Genomic DNA, 19,988 nt, shown 5'->3' with positions numbered 1-19,988 from the left:
GCCATGACCTTGGAACTCGACGTGAGATCGCTGGACCAGCAGCAGCACCTGGAAGCTTGTTGGAAATGCTGATCTCAGGTGGGACTCTAGAATTCCCACACTGCACCTGCACTCCCCAAATACCTCCCCACCAGATGATCCAAGGGCTTGGGGCAGTCCGAGGAGCACCTGCCAGGGCGCCTGGGGTCCCACCGCTAGAGATCCAGCCCAGCAATCTGAAGATGTAAGTGCCCCCAGGAGGAGTGACAGAGTGACACAAATGACACAAGGGGAGGGGACTTGTCAGGTGTCCCCTCCTACTGCAAGTTCCCGGGGCAGAAGGCAGTGCCCCCACAGGGACTTTTCTAGACACTCCGAGTGCACCTGAATTGCATTTTGAGTGATGCTACCTGCTAAGGTAAATCCTATGCTGGGAGGTGGGGGAAGGGGGTTTCACTAACATTGCGGGGGGCGAGGGTTGGGAGAGTGTGTAATTGTGAGGATGAGCCTGGGATTTGGAGGGAGATGGACTGGGTTGGGGTCCCTGCCCCGGGATGTCTTAGCTTTACAGAGCTGGGCAAGCCCCTCCACCTTTCCGATCTCAGCTTCTCCATCTATGAAATGGGTTCATAATCTCACAAAGAGGCTGCTGGCAACACTAAATGAGAAAACACAGAAAAAAGCCCCCTCCGCCATAAAGTGCTGTGCAGTAGTATTTATTGTTACAGTGTTAAAATTCACTCTCGGGGAAGTGATTTGGGGCCACAGCCCTAGGAACCGCGTCTTTGTTCAGAGCCATCCCATTTCCTCTGCAGCCACAAAAGGCCTGCGTGTGTCAGGGCTCGGGAGATTCTCCTCGCTGGCCAGCCATCGGCAAGAATGCCAGACTCAGAGGCTGCCATTGCCCACAGGGTTTCTTCTCCTTTCCGTTCACAGCAGGAAGAGCCCTCCGGAGCCTCGGAATGCAGAGTGGAAGTGGTGGTGCCCAGGACGCATGGGCTCTGATGGGAAGGGGGAGGTGGGCCTGAGCATGGGCCTTCTTCCCCCCAGGTCAGAGAGGCCTGGGTGCCCCTGGAGGGAATGCTGAGGTCACCTCTGGCCAAATCTTCCTGTTCTGCCAGGACCCAGCCCTGTTCAGTGACGTCAAGCTTTTGGATCCCTGTTCTGGGGCCCTCCTCCCTGGCCGGGCTGTGTAGAGACGCCCTTCTCTCCACTTTACTGGGTCCAGATTATTGTGTGGCTTCTTCCCTTCTCTGCAGCCTGAGGTCTGAAAACAGCGATGCTGACAGACATACAGATTTCTCAAAGAAAGGTCCCGCTCAGCCAAGGACAAAGGGGCTTCGCAGAGGCTCCTGGGGGTGAGAAAGCTGAGAGTCTACCGGGCAGGTGCCTTCTGCACCCACAGGTACAGGCTGCAACAGCTTTCCAAGAAGCACATCCACTTTGTCCCCAGGTCCAGATGCCACATCGCCCTGCAGGGACCAAGACCACACTCGGGCTGCTCGGACAGGATGTAGCGGGCCACTGTCCTGGAGCTGGCCCCTCTGTAGCCTGTGACAATCAACTCGAGTCTCTCTGCCAAGTCTCCGCCTTCTGTTCTTGTCCACCCTTGAAGCAGAGCTGATATTTTGGGTTTTTCCAGCAGACAAAGCTCACCCAATCTGACACTGTGGAGGTTGTTAATTTACCAACCAACCCATCCTCATGTTGAGAAACCAGCTCCAAATGCTCACCTGGCTGTCAGGGATGGGGAGCCTCATGGGTGAAAGAGGGATATGATGGCATAATTTAAACCAAAAGAGACATTGGCGGTTGCCCGTGTTGCCCCAGGCCTGCTGGCCTCCTGCTGTGAATGTTTCATGTAATTCCATCTCTGCCAGTGACCCCCAGTTGTCCACTTGTCCCCAGCAAGATCGAACCATGTAAGTGGCCATTTCTGACAACTTAGGTGAACGCTGGTTTCAAATCATCAGCTCTGCGTTCAAGTGCCCTGCTACAATTCTGGCTCACTCTGCAGGAATAAGTGCCTGCCTGGGCGCGCTGCCATTGCTGCCTCCCAAAAGGCAGATTCTGGGGTCCCAGCTTGTCCAGGCTAGATGTGGCTTGGGAGTGACCTGTGGCACCAGGTTGGAGGGAGGTCTCACCTCTCCTTTCTGAACTGTGGATTGCAGCTTCAGGACCCTATGGATGAGGCTGAATGTCATGAAGATAATGGAATTTGGAGTCTCAACAAAGCCAAGCCACATGCCAGAGATTCGCCACCTGGGGCCCACGATCAGAAGTGTGTCCTTAGGAGGCCAAATATCCACCTGTCTACCAGCTAGACATTTGGTCTCAGATAGCAAGAAAGGCTGTGGTTAGGGGGAACACCATGGTCTTCGGCATGAGAGAGGTGTAATTCTCAAGTTCATCAGAGCTCGGCTTCCCCCATGAGAGGAAACAATTTGCCAGGTTGAAGAACACATGCTTTGAGGGTTCTCAGAGGCTGACACCTGTTGTGAATCTTGGAAACTCAAGCCCCAGTGCAAACGGCCTCAAAGGAGATCAAGCATCATGGTTCCAACAAGAGACTCGCTTTGATAACCCGATGTGTAAGTAGAACAGCAATGCATCCGTCCTTCCCTAATCATCACGTGGCTGTCATCCGGTCAATGAACTGAAGCCCGAAGGCTTGGGTCAAACTGGTTTTCAAGGCTGTGCTCATGGGATTTATATGTTTCTTGAGCCCTGTTGGGGGCCTCTTGGCAGGTCTGAACATTAAACATTTCTTTTCTTCCTTTCGCACACTGCTCCAACCAAAACAGTTGGAGAGAACTAGCTCTATGTCATTTCTGTGTTGTAAATGGGAAATTAGCTACCCCATAACTTCCCATTGTCTCCTGAGAGGTTACAAAGTGTGTTACAGATATTAGCAAGTGTTAATCCTCACGATGTCCCTGGGAGGGAACCAGAAGTATCATAGATGAAGACATTGAGGCACAGAGAGGTGAGGCCACTGGGAAGAAGCCACACAGCATAACAGTGGCAGGTCAAGAAAAGGGCTGGGGTTCTCCCCACCAACACCGAATGATTTTGCTCTGCGGAGTTTGTGTCTCGGTTAGGACATTGGTGAGCTATGTCACCTATGTTTCAGGTGACAGGGACATCACAACAAAGGTTTGTTGGGTTAACAATGTCAAGCATTTCCCTGCCCTAGACCCCAAACTCATCACCACACTCCATACCATTGTCATTGGGTTCAACAAAGCCAAGTCACAGGCCAGAGATTCACCATATGGGGCCATCGGTCATCCCTGATCCTGTTGTCCCAATAGCTTTCATTCTGGTGATAGGATATCTGCATCTCCTAGAAATGTGGCTGCTAAGCCCCACCCCTGCACAGATCATTCACCGGCCCCCCACTCAGCGTAGCCACTCCTGGGTGGATCAGCGAACAGCTCTTCCATACGTCCACCCCCATGTGTCACAGAGCTTTTCAGGTGGAAGGAATGATCAGCCCCCATTTTGCATTCTCCCAAGAGAGATTCAGCGAGAGAAGTCAGGACCCAAGTTCTCAGTCAGGGAGGGTAAGGATGCTGCAGCCGAGAGTCCCCCAACCCCCGCCCTGTCCGATGTCTTAGCAAGAGGCAGCACTTCCTGCACTGGCTCTGCCAATGCACTGGGTGCTGGTGTGTGAGGCTGGGGCCTCCCTGTTCCCCCAGAAGGGGGTTTTGGGAAACTGTGGACCTCTTCCCACCTTGGCAGCTCAGTTTAAGGCTCCAGGGACTGCTTGGCTGCTCCAGTGATGGTCACTCTGAGGTGGAGCCTGTGTATCCTGGATGGAGGCAGGGCTGGACACTGTGACAGGTCCTCTGGGCCAATCTCCAGTTGAGCAGGAAAGTCTATGGCCCACCCAAGACAGGTGGGCTGGTGTCTTCTCTCTCCTGGGAGCTGTGGAGCTGAAACCACAGAGTCTGTTGGGATATTGCCCAGGAGCAGGGGACATCCTCAGCCTGCGGCTGCTATGTACAGTGGGAACGGCACCTGGGGCCATCTGGCTTCTCTTCCTTCCTGGGTCTCTCACGTAGGGTCTGGTGGAGCCACCCGTTCCTTACACGTTGGTGACCTCCAGGCTGTTGTAGCCTTCCAGACGGCACTGTTCCAGCCTGCTCTGGGCGTCATCGTCTCCGCAGTCTTCGTTTTGAAGAGAGCCATAGTCATCATGGAAATCGGGATCTTTGCTGCTGAAGCCCCTTCCTATCTTCCCCAGGGGCAGCTGAGAAGACAAGAATGTGATCAAAGGGCAGGAAGAAGAGAAACAGGAATTAAGAATGAAGTTCTGGGAAAGGTCTCCAATTCTAATTGCTGTGTGATTGAGTAACTCACTTAACCTGTGTGTGCTCCCCCTATTAGTAATAATACTCCCTGCTCAGGGAGGCTGAGGGGAGTCTGTGAATGACCATTAGGGGAGAGCTTTGTGTCCCCCCGCCCCCGGAAGGATTCAGCTGGTTACCAAGGTGAGGACAAATATCATCGGTCTGATTATTCCTGATTCACAAAAGCCTCCTTCTTTCCTCCTTGGTGGGTGGAGAGTTGAGGAAGTGTGTCCTGGAGACTACCTGTGAGAATGTCTGAGCAGGCCCGTGAGGTCTGACTGCACTCCCAAGTCAAGGAGGAATATTCTAGACAGCCTGGTGTGGCAGAAAGAATGTGCGTTTTGGAGACTCATAGACCCAGGTTCAGATCCCTGCTCTGCCACTTCCCAGCTGTGTGACCTTGGACAAGTCACTTCCCCTCTCTGAGCCCATTTTCTCAGCTACAAAATGGGAATAGTAGTTTCTAACTCCCAGGTTTGTTGTAAAAAGTAAAGTCCCACCAGTCTGGCCAGCATGGTGAAACCCAGCCTCTCCTAAAAATACAAAAATTAGCCGGCCTTGGTAGCGAGCTCCTATAATCCCTGCTACTCAGGAGGTTGAGGCATGAGAATCACTTGAACCTAGGAAGCAAAGGTTGCAGTGAGCTGAGATCACGCCACCGCACTCTAGCCTGAAAGACAGAGTGAGACCCTGTCTCAAAAAAAAAAAAAAAAAAAAAAAAAGTCAAGTCCCATCTGCAAAGCACATAGCAAGTGCTTGCACCGAGTAAATACTTGATGACACGTAACTATTATTATCACACACAGTAGGCCTTCAAAATACCTCTCTTAACTATTATTATCACACACAGTAGGCCTTCAAAATACCTCTCTCTTAACTATTATCACACACAGTAGGCCTTCAAAATACCTCTCTCTTAACTATTATTATCACACACAGTAGGCCTTCAAAATACTCTTAACTATTATTATCACACACAGTAGGCCTTCAAAATACCTCTCTCTTAACTGTTATTATCACACACAGTAGGCCTTCAAAATACCTCTCTCAACTATTATTATCACACACAGTAGGCCTTCAAAAATACTTCTCTCTTATTGCACACATCTCTGTGTTAAAGTAGTCACATTAGTGCTTTGTAACTCTTTATTTGACTGCGTTTCTTTCCAGACCAGTGTTTCCCGATCTTCTTTTTATATTATTATTGCTCCCTAAGGAGACTTTTTAGACAGTTTTTTCCTAATTGCACTCCTGCTGTGAAATTTTAATGCCACAGACATACTACGCCTCTGCTTGTGTACCATATGTACATTTGTGCTTTTACATAGAATAAGAATTTTTGCCACTGCCTCCACCCCCAACCTCCACCAAAACAAATTTTCGCTCCTTTGGGGGCAATATTAGTCCCAATTACTAGAATGCATGTTCTAGAATGGAGCTTCTTAAGGGTAAAGTGGCAATGTATTCACGTTTATGAATGAATGGGGATCATGCATTCTTCAAATGGAAGACGTTTTGGATTACCCAGTTCTGCCATCTGTGTCTGTGCATTTCCATTGAGGAATCTGTGTCAGTTGGAGTCTGTGCAATCGGACCTGAATTGCATGTGTTTTCATACTGTTTGGTTGGAGTCACCAGAGGTTCATCTTTGCTATTGGTCAGGTCACTGAAGTCCCAAATCGAAATCAGTGATCGGGGCTCAGACTTTGGGGCTGCGCTGGAACCCTCTGGGCAGCCTGGCTGAATGCAGGATCCACCTCACCCCAGAGATCTCCTTTTCCAGGAGGCCATGGTGGGTCCCAGAATCTGCATGTTCAGTAATAGTCCCAGGTGACTCTGATGCAGGCAGGTGAGACCTGCACTTTGAGATCCAGGCGCTACTCGAAGCCTTGCGGGGGCTTTGTGCACTGTACCCAAAGCATCGTGAAGGTTCCTTGAAGGTACGTCCTGGATGCCCCCGTGACCCGGCCTGGCACTCCACCTTCACAGGCCAACACAGGAGCCACAGAGCTCCTGTGAGGAGGAAAAAAGACCTGCAGCTGGGAGGAGAAAAAAAGACCTTTCCCAGGCGTGCAGGATCCACAGGCAAACCCGTCGAGTGACTTACCCGGCCAGCTTTGTACTTGAGGCCGCTGCTGTTCTCCTCCTTTCCTGCCCGCGTGACGCTGGAGGCCCTGCCAGGGGGCGTTCCAAAACGCTCAGCCTCCCGGATGCCTGTGGAGCTGGGGGGAGGCCCATTTTGAGTCAGCAGGGGAGGCTCAGTCACTTCCCCAGAGACATACACACGTCCATTGGTGACAATGACCAGAGCTGCTGAGACCGACTGATTACCTCTCACATGCCATCCTTGTGCTCAGCACTTAAGAAGTGTGATTCTCACAACATGCCTGGGACTTGGGACTGCCAGCCCAGCATTATAGACAAGGGAAAGGAGGCCAGAGACAGCAAGCAATTTGCCCAAGACGACACAGCTGTAAGCGACAGAAACAGGCCTCCGATACTCCAAAGTCTTGCTCTCAACTCTTCGGTGTACTGCGAACCTTACTGCAGCAGACTCGAGATGAGTATCTCAGCATGATAGCTAATTAGCTGTGCTTGGAGAAGCATGAGGAGTCTCCCCTGCTCAGAATTTGCAATCTGTGTCGCCCACCTGACTTTCTGCCTGAAATTGCCCCCATGACTCTCTTCTTTGTGCAAAAGCATTGAAGCTTCTGTTAGAATAGGATTTGGCCAACTACAGCCTGCCTGCAGGTCAAATCCAGCTGGCAGACTGATTGTATAAATAAAGTTTTATTGGAACTCAGCTGTACCCATTTGCTTGCGTGTTGTCTATGGCTGCTGTCTTGCTATAAGGACAGAGTTGTAGACTTTTGACAGAGATCATATGGCTCTCAGATCCTAACATATTCACTATCTGGCCTTTCACAGAAAAAGTCTGCATATCAATGCTGTAGATAAACAGAGTTGGGACGAGAGGGCTGGCCTGGAGCCAGAAGTCACCACGGAGGTAGACTCATTAAAAGAAATGAAACTTCTAGGCTGGGCATGGTGGCTCACGCCTGTAATCCCAGCACCGTGGGAGGCCAAGGCGTGTGGATCACTTGAGGCCAGGAGTTCGACACCAGCCTGGTCAACATGGCAAAACCCCATCTCTACTAAAAATACAAAAAAAAAAATTAGCTGGGCATGGTGGTGCACACCTGTAATCCCAGTTACTCGGAGGCTAAGGTTGAACCTCAGGAGAATCACTTGAACCTGGGAGGTGGAGGTTGCAGTGAGCTGAGATCGTGCCACTGCACTCCAGCACAAGACCCTGTTTCAAAAAAAAAAAAAAAAAAAAGAACCTTCTAGCATCCTTTAAGCTGCCTCAGAGAAGTTCTTCGTCTTCTGGGGCAAATTTTGCTGAGAAAGTTCAAGGGAGGGGAGTGGTGTGTAGGAGACAGCACTGATTGAATGGCAAATGAGCTACGTTCTCAAACCCACGGGTTCCACAGGCTTCCACATAACAGGGAGGCCCTTGCTCAGTGGTGGGTCAGGAAATGAGGTCTTCATGAATGGCGCCCCTCTCCTCCACCTGGAGACGAGATTCCCCAGGTCTGGTAGGGAAGCAGCTGTAATTGCAGAAGCCACAAAATGTAAACTCAGGCAGCTGGCTGTTTGCTCTCTGGTACAGAGGGGTGCTGGAGCCCCAGCTCATGGAACACGAGCAGTCAAATGAGCCTGGGAGAGCCTCAGGGGTCCCATCTCTTATTTTCACTGAAGAAGAGACAGAAGACCAAAGAGGGGGTATGTCTTGTCTGAAGATACACAAGACACCCAGTGGCAGGGGTGGAAATTGAACTTGGGCCTCTGGGATCAAGGTCTAGACCACGGCCTTCCCATCTTGGGATTTAGGGTAGGACAGTGGTCGTACGTGTGGGCTCCATGTCAGCAGCCTGGCTCGATGCCTTAGCATTGGCATAGCCTGGGCTGTGTGCTGAGCAGAGTGGGGTTAATAACAGAACTTCCTCCTCAGGTCACTGTGAGGACTAAATGAGGGGATACACACAAATACACACACACACACAAACACATATGCACACACAAAAACATATACACACAAATACACACACACACAAATACACACACATACATATACACATATACACACACATACACACAAACACACATATACACACAAACACATACGCACATACACAAATATACACATAAACACATACAAACAGAAACACACAAATACATACACAAATACAAACACATATGTGCACACACATACACAAATAAACAGACACATGCACCACAAATACACACACATACACACAAACATACACACATACAATATGCAATATGCACACACACAAATACATACACAAATACACACATATATATACACATGCACACACACATATACACACACAAGCACACATACACATATACATATATATACACATACACAAACACACACAAACATACACAAATACCACCTAAACATGCACACATACACAACACACATATGCACACACACATACACAAATACACAGACACACAAATACACACACACAAATACATACACACATACATATACACACATACACAAGCATACACACACGCATACACATATATACACACATACACAAAAGCACACACATACACAAACACCACCTACACATACACACATACACACACACATATACACACATACACAAACATACACACACATACACACAAACACACAAATACATACACACACCCATACACAAACATACACACACACATACACACAAGCACACACACATGCACATACACACATATACACACACACACAAATACATACACAAACATACACAAACATCACATATACATACAGACATACACCTACAACACACATATACACACACATACACAAACACACGTATACACACAGACACACAAAAGTACAAACACACACATATACACAAACACACATACACACAGATAATACACACATATACACACAAACACATATACACAAACATACACATACACACATATACACACAAACACATATACACACATATAAATACACAAACATACAAATACACACATATCTACACACACACATACCCATACATATACACACACACAAATATTAAGCTCTGTGTAACAATAGCAAGAGTAATTGCTACAATTACATCTTACTGTGGCCAACCAAGGCTTTGGGGACACAAACCTGGTCGGAGTTCCTGCTCAGCCGTTCCCTCCATATGTTCTGGTGCAAGTAGAACACCTTACTGGGCCTCAGTTTCCTTATCTGTACAATAAAGTCCAGTAAGCAGCCCTCGTCTTTTTTCTTCTCTGAGCAAGGGTCTCGCTCTGTTGTCCAGGCTGGAGTGCAGTGGTGCAATCTTGGCTTACTGGGCTCAGATGATCCTCCCACCTCAGCCTCCCAAGCAGTTGGGACTACAGGTGCATGCCACCACACCCAGCTAATTTTTGTATTTTTGGTAGAGACAGGGTTTTGCCATGTTGTCCAGCTCCTGGCTCACGTGATCTACTGGCCTTGACCTCCCAAACTGCTGGGATTACAAGTGTGAGCCACTGTGCCTGGCCAGCCCTGGTCTAAACAACTACCCTATCCATAGAAAGTGGTTGTCTTTCTGTAGACAGGGAAGTACGGCGTGACCTTGGCCTCCACTGTGCCAAAATATCCTCCCTCCTCATTTTTTCCCCAGTGGCTGAAATCCCCCCATCTAGGCCTTTGGATTAAATGCCATGAAAACATAAAAGCTCCAGGGATAAGCCAAGCACAGGGCCAAGGTCTTTGGAAGCTTTGAACCGACCTATTAAGTATTTCTAGTTACTTAGACCTCGAGGAAATGGTACATTGGAAGGAGAACTTTTGATGAGGGAACGTTGTGGAGAATGGCGCATCTCACTGGAATCTCCTGAGGCAATGCAGGGCACCCCGGGCACTAAATCGGCATCGTGGTGCAGGAAGGAAGGTTGGGGGGTAGGAGTCAGCCTCTGCCAGCTGGGCCAGCTTGAACATTGAGTCTCAACCCATTAACCAAGGATTTACAAGGCTGGAGAGGCACAAGACGCTGTGCTGGAGAAAATGAATGGAAAGGAAAGAGTACTCGAGGGCCACACTGTGTGCTGGGCACACTGTCAGCTCCTTGCCACGGTGGCTGAGCAAACCCTCTGCAAAGCCCTGGGAAGAAGGGGTGATCATCCTTACTGCAAGCTGAAAAAACCGTGGCTCAGAGAAGGTAAGGTTTTCGCCTAAAATCACACCGATGATGGTGGAGGACCCAGAATGCATCCTCAAAGGCCCCGCTGGGCCCCATCGCACATAGGCCCACGCCTCTGGGCACTGAGCTGGTCCAGTGATGGGTCAGGGATGGTTTGAGGGTGGGGTGGGGCAGAATCTCATATAAGCTCAATGTGTCCTTCCACCCGCATTCGGGTGGCCTGCTGAGTGACCGGAGAATAAATGTTTTCCATCGCCCGTGTCTTGGGAAGCCTGTCAGCCAAGGAGGTGGGACAGGTGACAAGGTTCTCTTATTCTTTGTGTTTAAGGGTCAAGTCTATTTGAGTTTGTAATGGAATTGTTCTTCTCCATTGAAAAGCTAATGAGAACGCTGGAGCAAACTGACAGAAGGGGACTCCCAGGCAGCTACTCCAGAGGAAATTGTTGACTGCATGGAGATTCTTCTGTCTCCAGATGAAGGCAGGGGCAGAAGCTCTCAGTTCCTGCTGGGCATCTATGTTTCAAGCAGGCTGCATACAATTTGCCTCCCTGAACCTTTGGAACAATGCTACAAGGTTGGTATGAGTCATATTCCCATATTACAGAGGAAGAAACTGAGGCTCAGAGAGGTAAAACCTAAAACCACTAGCTCATGTTCAACACAGCAAGAAAGCAGTGATGCTGGGACTCGAACCCACATTGCAGCCATTGCCCTGCAGAGGAGGAATGGGAGGCAGCAGTGGTGGGGCTAAGGGTGGGTTTGGAATAAATCACTAATATTTATATTATTGGGTGTCTTACGGTGTACCGGTTCCTTTGCCAATTGCTTTATACGTTGTCTTACCTCATCCTGCCATCAACTCTTTGGGAGGCAGATACTGGTTACTATACTCATTTTGCAAATGAGGAGAGTACAGTTCAGAGAGGTTAAGTAACTTGCCCAAGGTCACACAGCCAGGATTAGTGCTGCTGGGGTTTGAACTTGGGTTGCCTGGGGCTAGAGTGCCACAAGGCGTTCTGGATGGATTTATGTCTTCACTTAGATGTCTGTGAAACCAGTTTCTTGCCTGGATGGGAGCCAAAGCCTTTCTTTGATGAGCAGAGACCCTCAGAGATCTATTGAAAAAGGGAAAGAGAGAAAACCTGGAGTGGAAGCAGGTCCTGGGCTGGAACTCCACACCATCCACCTATGAGGTCTTCACCCATCTCTGTAAGCTTTGTGAGAGCAGGACATGGATCACTCAAGTGCCTATGCACAGCAGGTGTTCAATGACTGTGGAGGGTGGCTTTTATGGCAAGAGGGGCACTATTCCAGCCTAGATCCCAGGGAAGAGAGATCAGTTCCAGAAAGAGCTTCTGACTAGGAGTACAGACCTGGGTTCCAGTCCTGTTATGGTTCCAGTCCTGCTCCTCTGTGTGTCCTGTCCTGGACTCTTGTTTTAGTGACAGGACATATTGCCTTCAAGGCACATTTGGGGACTGATCATGCATTTTCATCAAAATTTTTGTTTTGACTCCTCCGATCCCCTGGCAGGTGCCTTTGGGAAACCTCTGCTCCTCACTGCATCCTTCCTGCTCACTGGTTTTATTCTCCAGGTCCTTAGTGCACAGTCCTATGATCAGTGCATTGTTGGCGCTGGACCAAGGTTTATTGGGCGATGCAGCAAGTCAGTGTGTGTCAAAGCAGATACCATGAGACCATGGCAGAGACTTCTCCTTGGCGCCTTTGGGTCATGTGCATTGTCAAAGTTGTGGGAGGAGGCTAGAGATGATGTCATATTGGGAGCCATAAGCTCTTGGTGAATGTGGAGCCTGGACAGAGTCATTTCCCTCTTATCATTGGGAGGTTCATTGCTTTCGTCTCATTCTTAAAGGAGTCCCTGTCCTACCACAACATAAGAACCCACCCTATTTGTCCCCATCAGTTCCTTCTCTGGTGCTCCTTGACTAGTCTTAGACAGTCCTGAACACACCTGTCACCTTGTGGGTGGTCAAGGGTTTAATCAGATACACGAATGCCTGCTAATATTTAGTTAGAGCCATCTCTCCAGGGCTCAGAAAAAAGTCTATTACAGATCATGTGGCTCCAGAAGGGAGGTCAGGGAAAGGGGATAATTCTGAGGAGAAAAGGCTTTTCCCTGTGTCTTTTGATTCATGGCTCCTGGAAGAGGGTTTTGTTTTGTTTTTCTGTTTTGTAGAGATGGACCCTCGCTCTGTTACCCAGGCTGGAGTGCAGTGGCGTAATCATAGCTCACTGCTGCCTCACACTCCTGGGCTCAAGTAATCCCCAGCCTCAGCCTCCTGAGTAGCTGGGATTATATGGTGCATTCCACAACCTCCAGGTAATATTTTAAATTTTTAGTAGAGACAAGGTCTCGCTATGTTGCCCAGGCTGATCTTGAACTCCTGGGCTCAAGTCATCCTCCTTCCTCGGCCTTCCAAAGTGCTGAGATTGCAGGCATGAGCCACCATGCCTGGTCTAAAATAGAATTCTTATCAAACATTGTCTCCGTAAGAACCACCCCAAAATGCTAAAAATGTAGATCCCTGTGTTCTGTCAGCAGATACTGGTCCTGCAAGTCTGAGGCAGGACCAGGGAATCTGCATTTTACAATAGCTTCAGTGATTCTGCTGCAGGGGTCTGTGGGCCTCACTTTGAGAACAGCTTGGGTGTCAGCCTGCCAGTAGGGAAGAGCAGCCCAGGACACCTGGACCCTGCCATACATGCACAATTTTTCCTTAAGCCTCAGTTTCCCCACCTGCATAGCATGGGGAGTGGTCCAGCTGCTCCCTAAGACTCCATGTGGTTTGGGGGTTTAGCACTCAGGCCTGCGTTAGAGAGTCCCATGGTCAAATCTGGGCTCTGTCAACAAAATCAACAAACCTTTAGATAGGCTGATTAAAAAAAAAAAAAAAAAAGAACAAAATTCAAACTCAGATCACTAAAACCAGGAGTGAGTGAATGAGAGAATATGACTACCAACTTTACATATAAGAGGCATTATCAGATAAAAAGTATATGATCAATTGCATGCCACCAAATAAGCTAACCTAGATGAAATGGACAAAATCCTAGAAAAATATAAGCTACTGAAACTGCCTCAAGAAGAAATAGAAAATCTGAATAGACCTCTAACAAGTGAAGAGATTGAATTAGAAGTCAAAAAGCTTCCCAGAAAGAAAAGCCTAAGACCAGACGGCCTTCACTGGTGAATTCTACCAAATGTCTAAAGAATAATGAACACCAAACCTTCCAAGCTTTTCCAAAAACCAGAAAAGGGGAGAATACTTCCTAATTCATGCTATGAGGCCTTTATTACCCTAATAACAAAATCAGACAAAAACGTCACACAGAGGGAAAACCATAGACCAATATCCCTTGTAAAGATAGATGCAATTTTTTTCCAACAAAATACTAACAAAGTTAATCCAGCAATATATGAAAAGGATTATACACTGTGACCAAGTGAAATTTATCTGAGGAATGCAAGGTTGGTTTGACATATGAAATTCAATCAATATAATACACCATATTGATAGAATAAAGGTCAAATCTAGGATTTGCCACTTACTAGCTGTGTATCTTGAGCACATAGCTTGGTACCTTTGAAGAAGTTTCTCCATCTGTAAAGGAGGGATAGTGCTACTGATCTCTTGACGTTGCCAGGAGGATGAAATTAGATAGTTCACACAGCAAGTGTTCAATAAATGGTCATCTAACCCTAAGTGCATCATTTTAAGAAGAGAATCCACTGGGATGGGGACTGGTTTAAGCCCAGGTGTTCATTCTCTAGTCACTTTTCAGATGAGGATACTAGGACAGGTGGGCTGATGTGGTCTGCTCACCTGGTCCATAAGCATCATTAATATGCTCATTGCTGACTCCAAACCTTTGTCCCCACAGTTGCCCCACCTGGACCAACCAACTCAACCTATTAGGCCAATGCAAGTCCTCCCAGCTACACTCCACCTGCACGTGGCCTTTCCTTACACGTGCACTGCTTGCTGTCTCTTCTCTAAACACCTGGGTGTGTTTGGATTTAATATACACTTAATTCAACATCTGACTGCTCCTCTACCTCTTTCTAGTCTATGACCTTCGGGCGAAAGCACTTTGCTTCTCTGAGTCTTGGTTTCCTGATCTGTAAAAGGAGACCACCATGGTGCAAAGAACAAATGAGAGGCCATAAGTGATGGGCCAGGATGGGGAGCTGGACCATCTGCCTCCAAAGCCCTGAGCTGTACTGTAGTCAGCAGCCAGAGCCCCGCCCGTGCTCACTTGGCTGGGTGGAAGACGGCGCTCATCTCCTCTGCCAGGTGTCTCCGGAGGATGTGTTTCCCACTGGGGATGCCCAGGGCAGTGGCCATGGCCTCAGCATTGAATGTCGGCTCCAGCACCAGCACAGCCCCATGGACGCCGCTGTTGGTCAGGTTGTCTGCATACTCCTGGGGGCAAAGGCAGGGGGCTTGTTAGCCTGCAGTGGCCATGCTGCTGACCTGAGGGGGCTGCAGTTCCAAGTGGGGCTCTGTCCCCAACAGCAAGGGCTTGACCCCCTGGGGACCAGTTAATTTGCTGGTGAAGATGAACCCCTCCCCAGTTTTTTAAAGCCACAAGGGCAGGGACCTCCTGTTACTGAGATGGCCCCTGACCCTAGCAGGAAGTCATCAATATTTGTTAAATGAATCTCAACCCCACAGTTGCTTAGGAGAGTGGGGCTGGCACAGCCTCCCTACCCCGTGTGAGAAAAACATCATGACATGGGGCTTCTATTTGGGAGGTCAGCAGTTCCCTCCTCCTGAGTGACAGGAGGCAGGTAATTCTTGCTGGGCCTGGGTTAAGATGCTCCAGCCCACACAAAGGGGAAATTAATTTGTGTGGGATTTGCCCATTGATTTGCATGAGATCTGTGTATTGATTTGTGTGCAGATTTGCATATAGATTTACACATATATTTGCATGGGATTTGCATGTACTTGAGAGCCATCTTGACCTCCGCCATCACCCTCACCTTCAGGTCGATGTCTCGAACCCACTTGAGCACCCGCTGGTTGGTCCACACCACGGGGTCAATGTTCTGCGTCTCGCAGCGGGCCCGGCGCTCCTGGAGGGCCTTGTGGGGAGACAGTGGATCACTTGGAGGGACAAGGGTTCACGCAGAGGCCATGTGTGGAATGGGGGCTCCCTGCACCTGTTTTTTCCCTCAAGACAGAGTCTTGCTCTGTCACCCAGGCTGGAGTGCAGTGGTGCGATCTCTGCTCACTGCAACCCCCACCTCCCGGGTTCAAGCAATTCTCCTGCCTTAGCCTCCCGAGTAGCTGGGATTACAGGCACCAACCACCACGCCAGGCTACTTTCTTTTTGTATTTTTAGTAGAGATGGGGTTTTACCAAGTTGGCCAGGCTGATCTCGAACTCCTGACCTTGTTTATGATCTACCCACCCTGGCTTCCCAAAGTGCTGGGATCACAGGTGTGAGCCACCAGGCCCGGCCCCTGCACTTCTTTTTACATGTAACTGCTATAATGTCCCACGTATGCCTCCTTGGCAGACTGGGGACCGAGGCCAGGGCCCGTGTCCTTGTCGCTCCCTGTCCTCAGTGTGGCATGGGGAAGGCACTGCTGCTGTCCTCTCTCCAAAAACAGGAAACTCTGACTTTGCCCAGAGCCACACAGTGGCACGTCTTGGGGTCTGAATGAAAACCTATGTTTGGCTGATTCCAAGTCCTCTCTCACCACCCCGCCGCCATATCACAGGCTTCCCTGGGTCCCACAGGGACTGACCCCAGTGCACACAGGAGGTACACAGCAAATGCTTTTCAGTTGGTGTTTGAGAAGGGGGACAAAGGGCCGGAGGGTCCCCTCTTCTGTCCCTCTTCTGCCCCTGTATTGTTGGGCTCTGACATCACTCTAAGAAAAGTCAGCTACCTGGACTACCAGCCCCACAGCTCAGGCCCCTGGTGACCTCTGCAGCAACCCGCACCACCTCCCACCTGAAAGCCAGCACCTCACCCAATGGGACTCTCAGCAAGTCTGCTGCCACGGATCAGTCCTCCGGGCCTTCCCCACGCTGTTCCCTCTGCTGAGCTGCTTTTCCCCTCATGTCTTCTACTGATCCCTGGGGTTCCTCCTTCGGGTCTCGATTTAGTCGTTGCTATCTCTGGGGAGCCGTCCCTGAGCCTGCTGGAGGCTGCTTCTCTGGGTTTTCTTTTTTCTTTCCTCTTTTTTTTTTTTAAACAGCAAACACTTAAAATTTTTTTATTTTAATTTTTGTGGGTATACATAGTATGTGTATCTTTCCTGGCTATTCATAAAGCCCTGGGCTTCCCTCATGGGGACAATCTCCCACAATATTGGCACCACCAGCTTCCTTGTGGTTCTCTCTGGTAAGCTGTTAGCTCTCCAAGGTGAGGGCTCCCATTTCCCCTGCACTGAGCACAGTTCCTGGCCCTCGCCCAATAGGGGGTTGTTGGAAAGAAGGAGGAAGGGAAGATGGCTGGCTGGCTGGCTGGATGATGGATGGATAGGTAGATGGATGGACAGATGATCAATAGACCCTGGATGGCTGGATGATGGACGGATAGGTAGATGGATGGACAGATGATCAATAGACCCTGGATGGCTGGATGATGGGTGGATGGGTGGACAGATGGATAGATGGGTGGTGGGTGGACAGATGGATAGATGGGTGGTGGGTGGACAGATGGATAGATGGGTGGTGGGTGGACAGATGAACAGACAGTAGATGCCAAGGGGGGAGGGGCGGCCAGTGGAAGGCACCCCTGCCCCGCGCCCCGGTCCTCACCTCCCTGCTGAAGTTCACTTGGTAGAGCAGCTCGATCCCCAGCAGGATGCTGACCTGGTGGAACTTCTTGGACACATTCAGGTGCTTCTCCAGGTCTCGCTTCATCAGGGAATTCAGCATCCGCCCATCAACCAGGTGGTTCTGGAAGGCCTGGGAGTACTGGGACAGGCCGATGTCATTCAGCCAGGCCTTGGCCACCCAGTGATGGTCCAGCTCGGCAGCTTTGGACAGGCTGAGGAGGAGACACAGCCAGAGAGTGGATGGGTGGGGAAAGGCAGCAGAAACAGAGGGACTGGCAGAGATGGGTGGAGATGCAGAGAGAGGAAAAGCAATGGGGTGGGGGGAGTACCAAGAGATCCACAGAGACAGACATGGACAGGGATGGAGCCGAGAGATCAAGAGGGAAAAAGGATAAAAAAAGAGACAGAAAGAGCAGAGATGGGGAGAGAGGTGGATGGAGGAGGGAGACGGAGAGAGAGAAAGAGACACAGAAAGAGAGAATAAAGAGAGAAAGAGACAGAGAAGAAGAGAGAGAGACATTGAGAGAAAGGAGCAGAGGGAGATAGAGAAGAACCAAGAAGAAGAGGTAGAGAGAGAGAGAGAGACCGAGACTCAAGAACAGAAGGGAATCAACAGAGAAACAAACCGAAGGGAACAGGAAGAGAGAATCCCACACACAGACGCAGCGAGGGTGAGAAGGCGCAGGGGCGGGGAGCAGAAGGGCCATGTGTGGTGGGAGGCAGCACCTCTGGGGACCCCGCTCCTCCACCTAAGCCCCCCTCATTTCCCTGGGGGCCTCCACAGCATCCCCAAGACCCACAAAGCCTAGGCTTGGCCCACCTGATCGGCGCATCCCTCCCCAGTGCTCTGTGGTCTGTTTTCCTGTTTTGGGGATGTTGGATGTCCACTCAGGTGGGCCAGGCAGGTACTAATCATGCGTGAAGAAGGCAAAGCTGCCGTCCTCGCTCTACAGATGGGATGTTCTGACTTTGCCTAGAGCCACACAGTGGCCCATCTTGGAGTCAGAATTAAAGTCCACGTTTGACTGATTACAAACCCTCTCTCTTACCACTGCACTGCCAGGTCTCAGATTTCCTTGTGCCCCACATAGAAATGACCCCTGTACCGGCCAGGCGCAGTGGCTCATGCCTGTAATACCAGCACTTTGGGAGGCCGATGCGGGCAGATCACGAGGTCAGGAGATCGAGACCATCCTGGCTAACACGGTGAAACCCCGTCTCTACTAAAAAAATACAAAAAATTAGCCAGGCATGGTAGCGGCCGCCTGTCGTCCCAGCTACTCAGGAGGCTGAGGCAGGAGAATGGCATGAACCTGGGAGGTGGAGGTTGCAGTGAGCTGAGATCCCACCACTGCACTCCAGCCTGGGCCACAGAGCGAGACTCTCTCTCAAAAAGAAAGAAAGAAAGAAAGAAAGAAAGAAAGAAAGAAAGAAAGAAAGAAAGAAAGAAAGAAAGAAAGAAGGAAAGAAGGAAAGAAGGAAAGAAGGAAAGAAGGAAAGAAGGAAAGAAGGAAAGAAGGAGGGAGGGAGGGAGGGAGGAAGGAAGGAAGGAAGGAAGGAAGGAAGGAAAAGGAAGGAAGGAAAAGGAAGGAAGGGAGGGAGGGAGGGAGGAAGGAAGGAAGGAAGGAAGGAAGGAAGACCCCTGTACCACGTATACAGCAGGTGCACAAGTGCTTGAATTTTCAAGCGGGTGAAAGTGTGGCTGTGCCTGGCTGTCATTCCGCTGCTCGCCACACAGTGGCAGCCTTGCAGAAGGAAGGAGGGTCACCACATCCCACCTGCAAGGGACTTTGCAAAATGCCCCAGATCTGACAGGTGGGAGAGCGTTGGTCTAAGTGGGAGGTGCAGGGGGCCACGAAGGGACAGTGGTGTATGTGAAAGGGACAGTGGTGGGCTCGCAAAGCCACTCCATCCTGCTCCTGGGGCAGCAGCCAGAGACAGCTGGTCACGCCACCCTCCTGCTGAGGGTCTTGGGTGGGTCCTCTCTGTCCTTCCTGCCTTCATGCCTGGATATGCATTGAGCCTCCTGTGATCACCCTGCTGGAGTACATGCTGCCATACAGTGGGCTCCTCTTCCCTCCTAATCCCCTCCCCTCTTTCTCCAGGCACTCCTGTCTCTGTATTACCCATCTCCAAGGCTCTGGAAGGCACCCTTGAGGGAGGACTCCCAAATTCTCCACTCTCTTCTGAGCATCTAAGCTCTGGGATCTTTTCTGAGCTCCTCTTTCCTCTCTTAGCCTCTAGCTGCCCTCTTAACGCCGCCTGGCTGTCACAGACATGTCATACTTAATGGCTCAGTTGTTCCCCTTCACTGTCAGTGTCACCATCACCCAGAGGCCCTTCTCTGTCACCCAGCTCCCAAGCTGATAGCCCGTCCTTGTCTATCAGTCACTCTGGTCAGTGCATCCTCCGTCCCCTTCTCTCCTTTTCCAGCTGTAGGCTGCAGCCATCTCTGGTGTGGGTTTCTGCCACTGTCCCCGGCCGTCCCCCATTTCCCACCTTTGCTTTCCTTCTATTCCACACCCCACCAGGACTGCCAGGGGGTCCTTTAAAAATGTCAGCCTGATCCTGCAGTGCCCTGCTTAACACTCTGTGGCTTCTCTT

The 19,988-nt window shown here is 50.0% G+C and overlaps 1 protein-coding gene across 1 annotated transcript in view; it reads right to left on the bottom strand.

Annotated features, from left to right (window-relative positions):
- Positions 1-679: 679 nt before the first annotated feature.
- The window catches only part of KAZN (kazrin, periplakin interacting protein), a 199,700-nt gene continuing 180,391 nt past the window's right edge, over positions 680-19,988 (bottom strand). The window contains exons 11-15 of the mRNA XM_011966784.1: positions 17,365-17,596; positions 15,573-15,674; positions 14,843-15,009; positions 6,442-6,556; positions 680-4,234 (exon numbers count right to left, since the gene is read on the bottom strand). Of these exons, the coding sequence (XP_011822174.1) occupies positions 4,070-4,234; positions 6,442-6,556; positions 14,843-15,009; positions 15,573-15,674; positions 17,365-17,596 (781 nt within the window). The 3' untranslated portion in view covers positions 680-4,069. The remainder of the gene's footprint in view (positions 4,235-6,441; positions 6,557-14,842; positions 15,010-15,572; positions 15,675-17,364; positions 17,597-19,988) is intronic.

This window comes from Mandrillus leucophaeus, unplaced genomic scaffold, assembly GCF_000951045.1.
Source record: "Mandrillus leucophaeus isolate KB7577 unplaced genomic scaffold, Mleu.le_1.0 Scaffold773, whole genome shotgun sequence".
Classification (NCBI taxonomy): Eukaryota; Metazoa; Chordata; class Mammalia; order Primates; family Cercopithecidae; genus Mandrillus; species Mandrillus leucophaeus.
The sequence above is the reverse complement of the archived record's forward strand: the minus strand, read 5'-3'. Positions and strand labels throughout refer to the sequence as shown.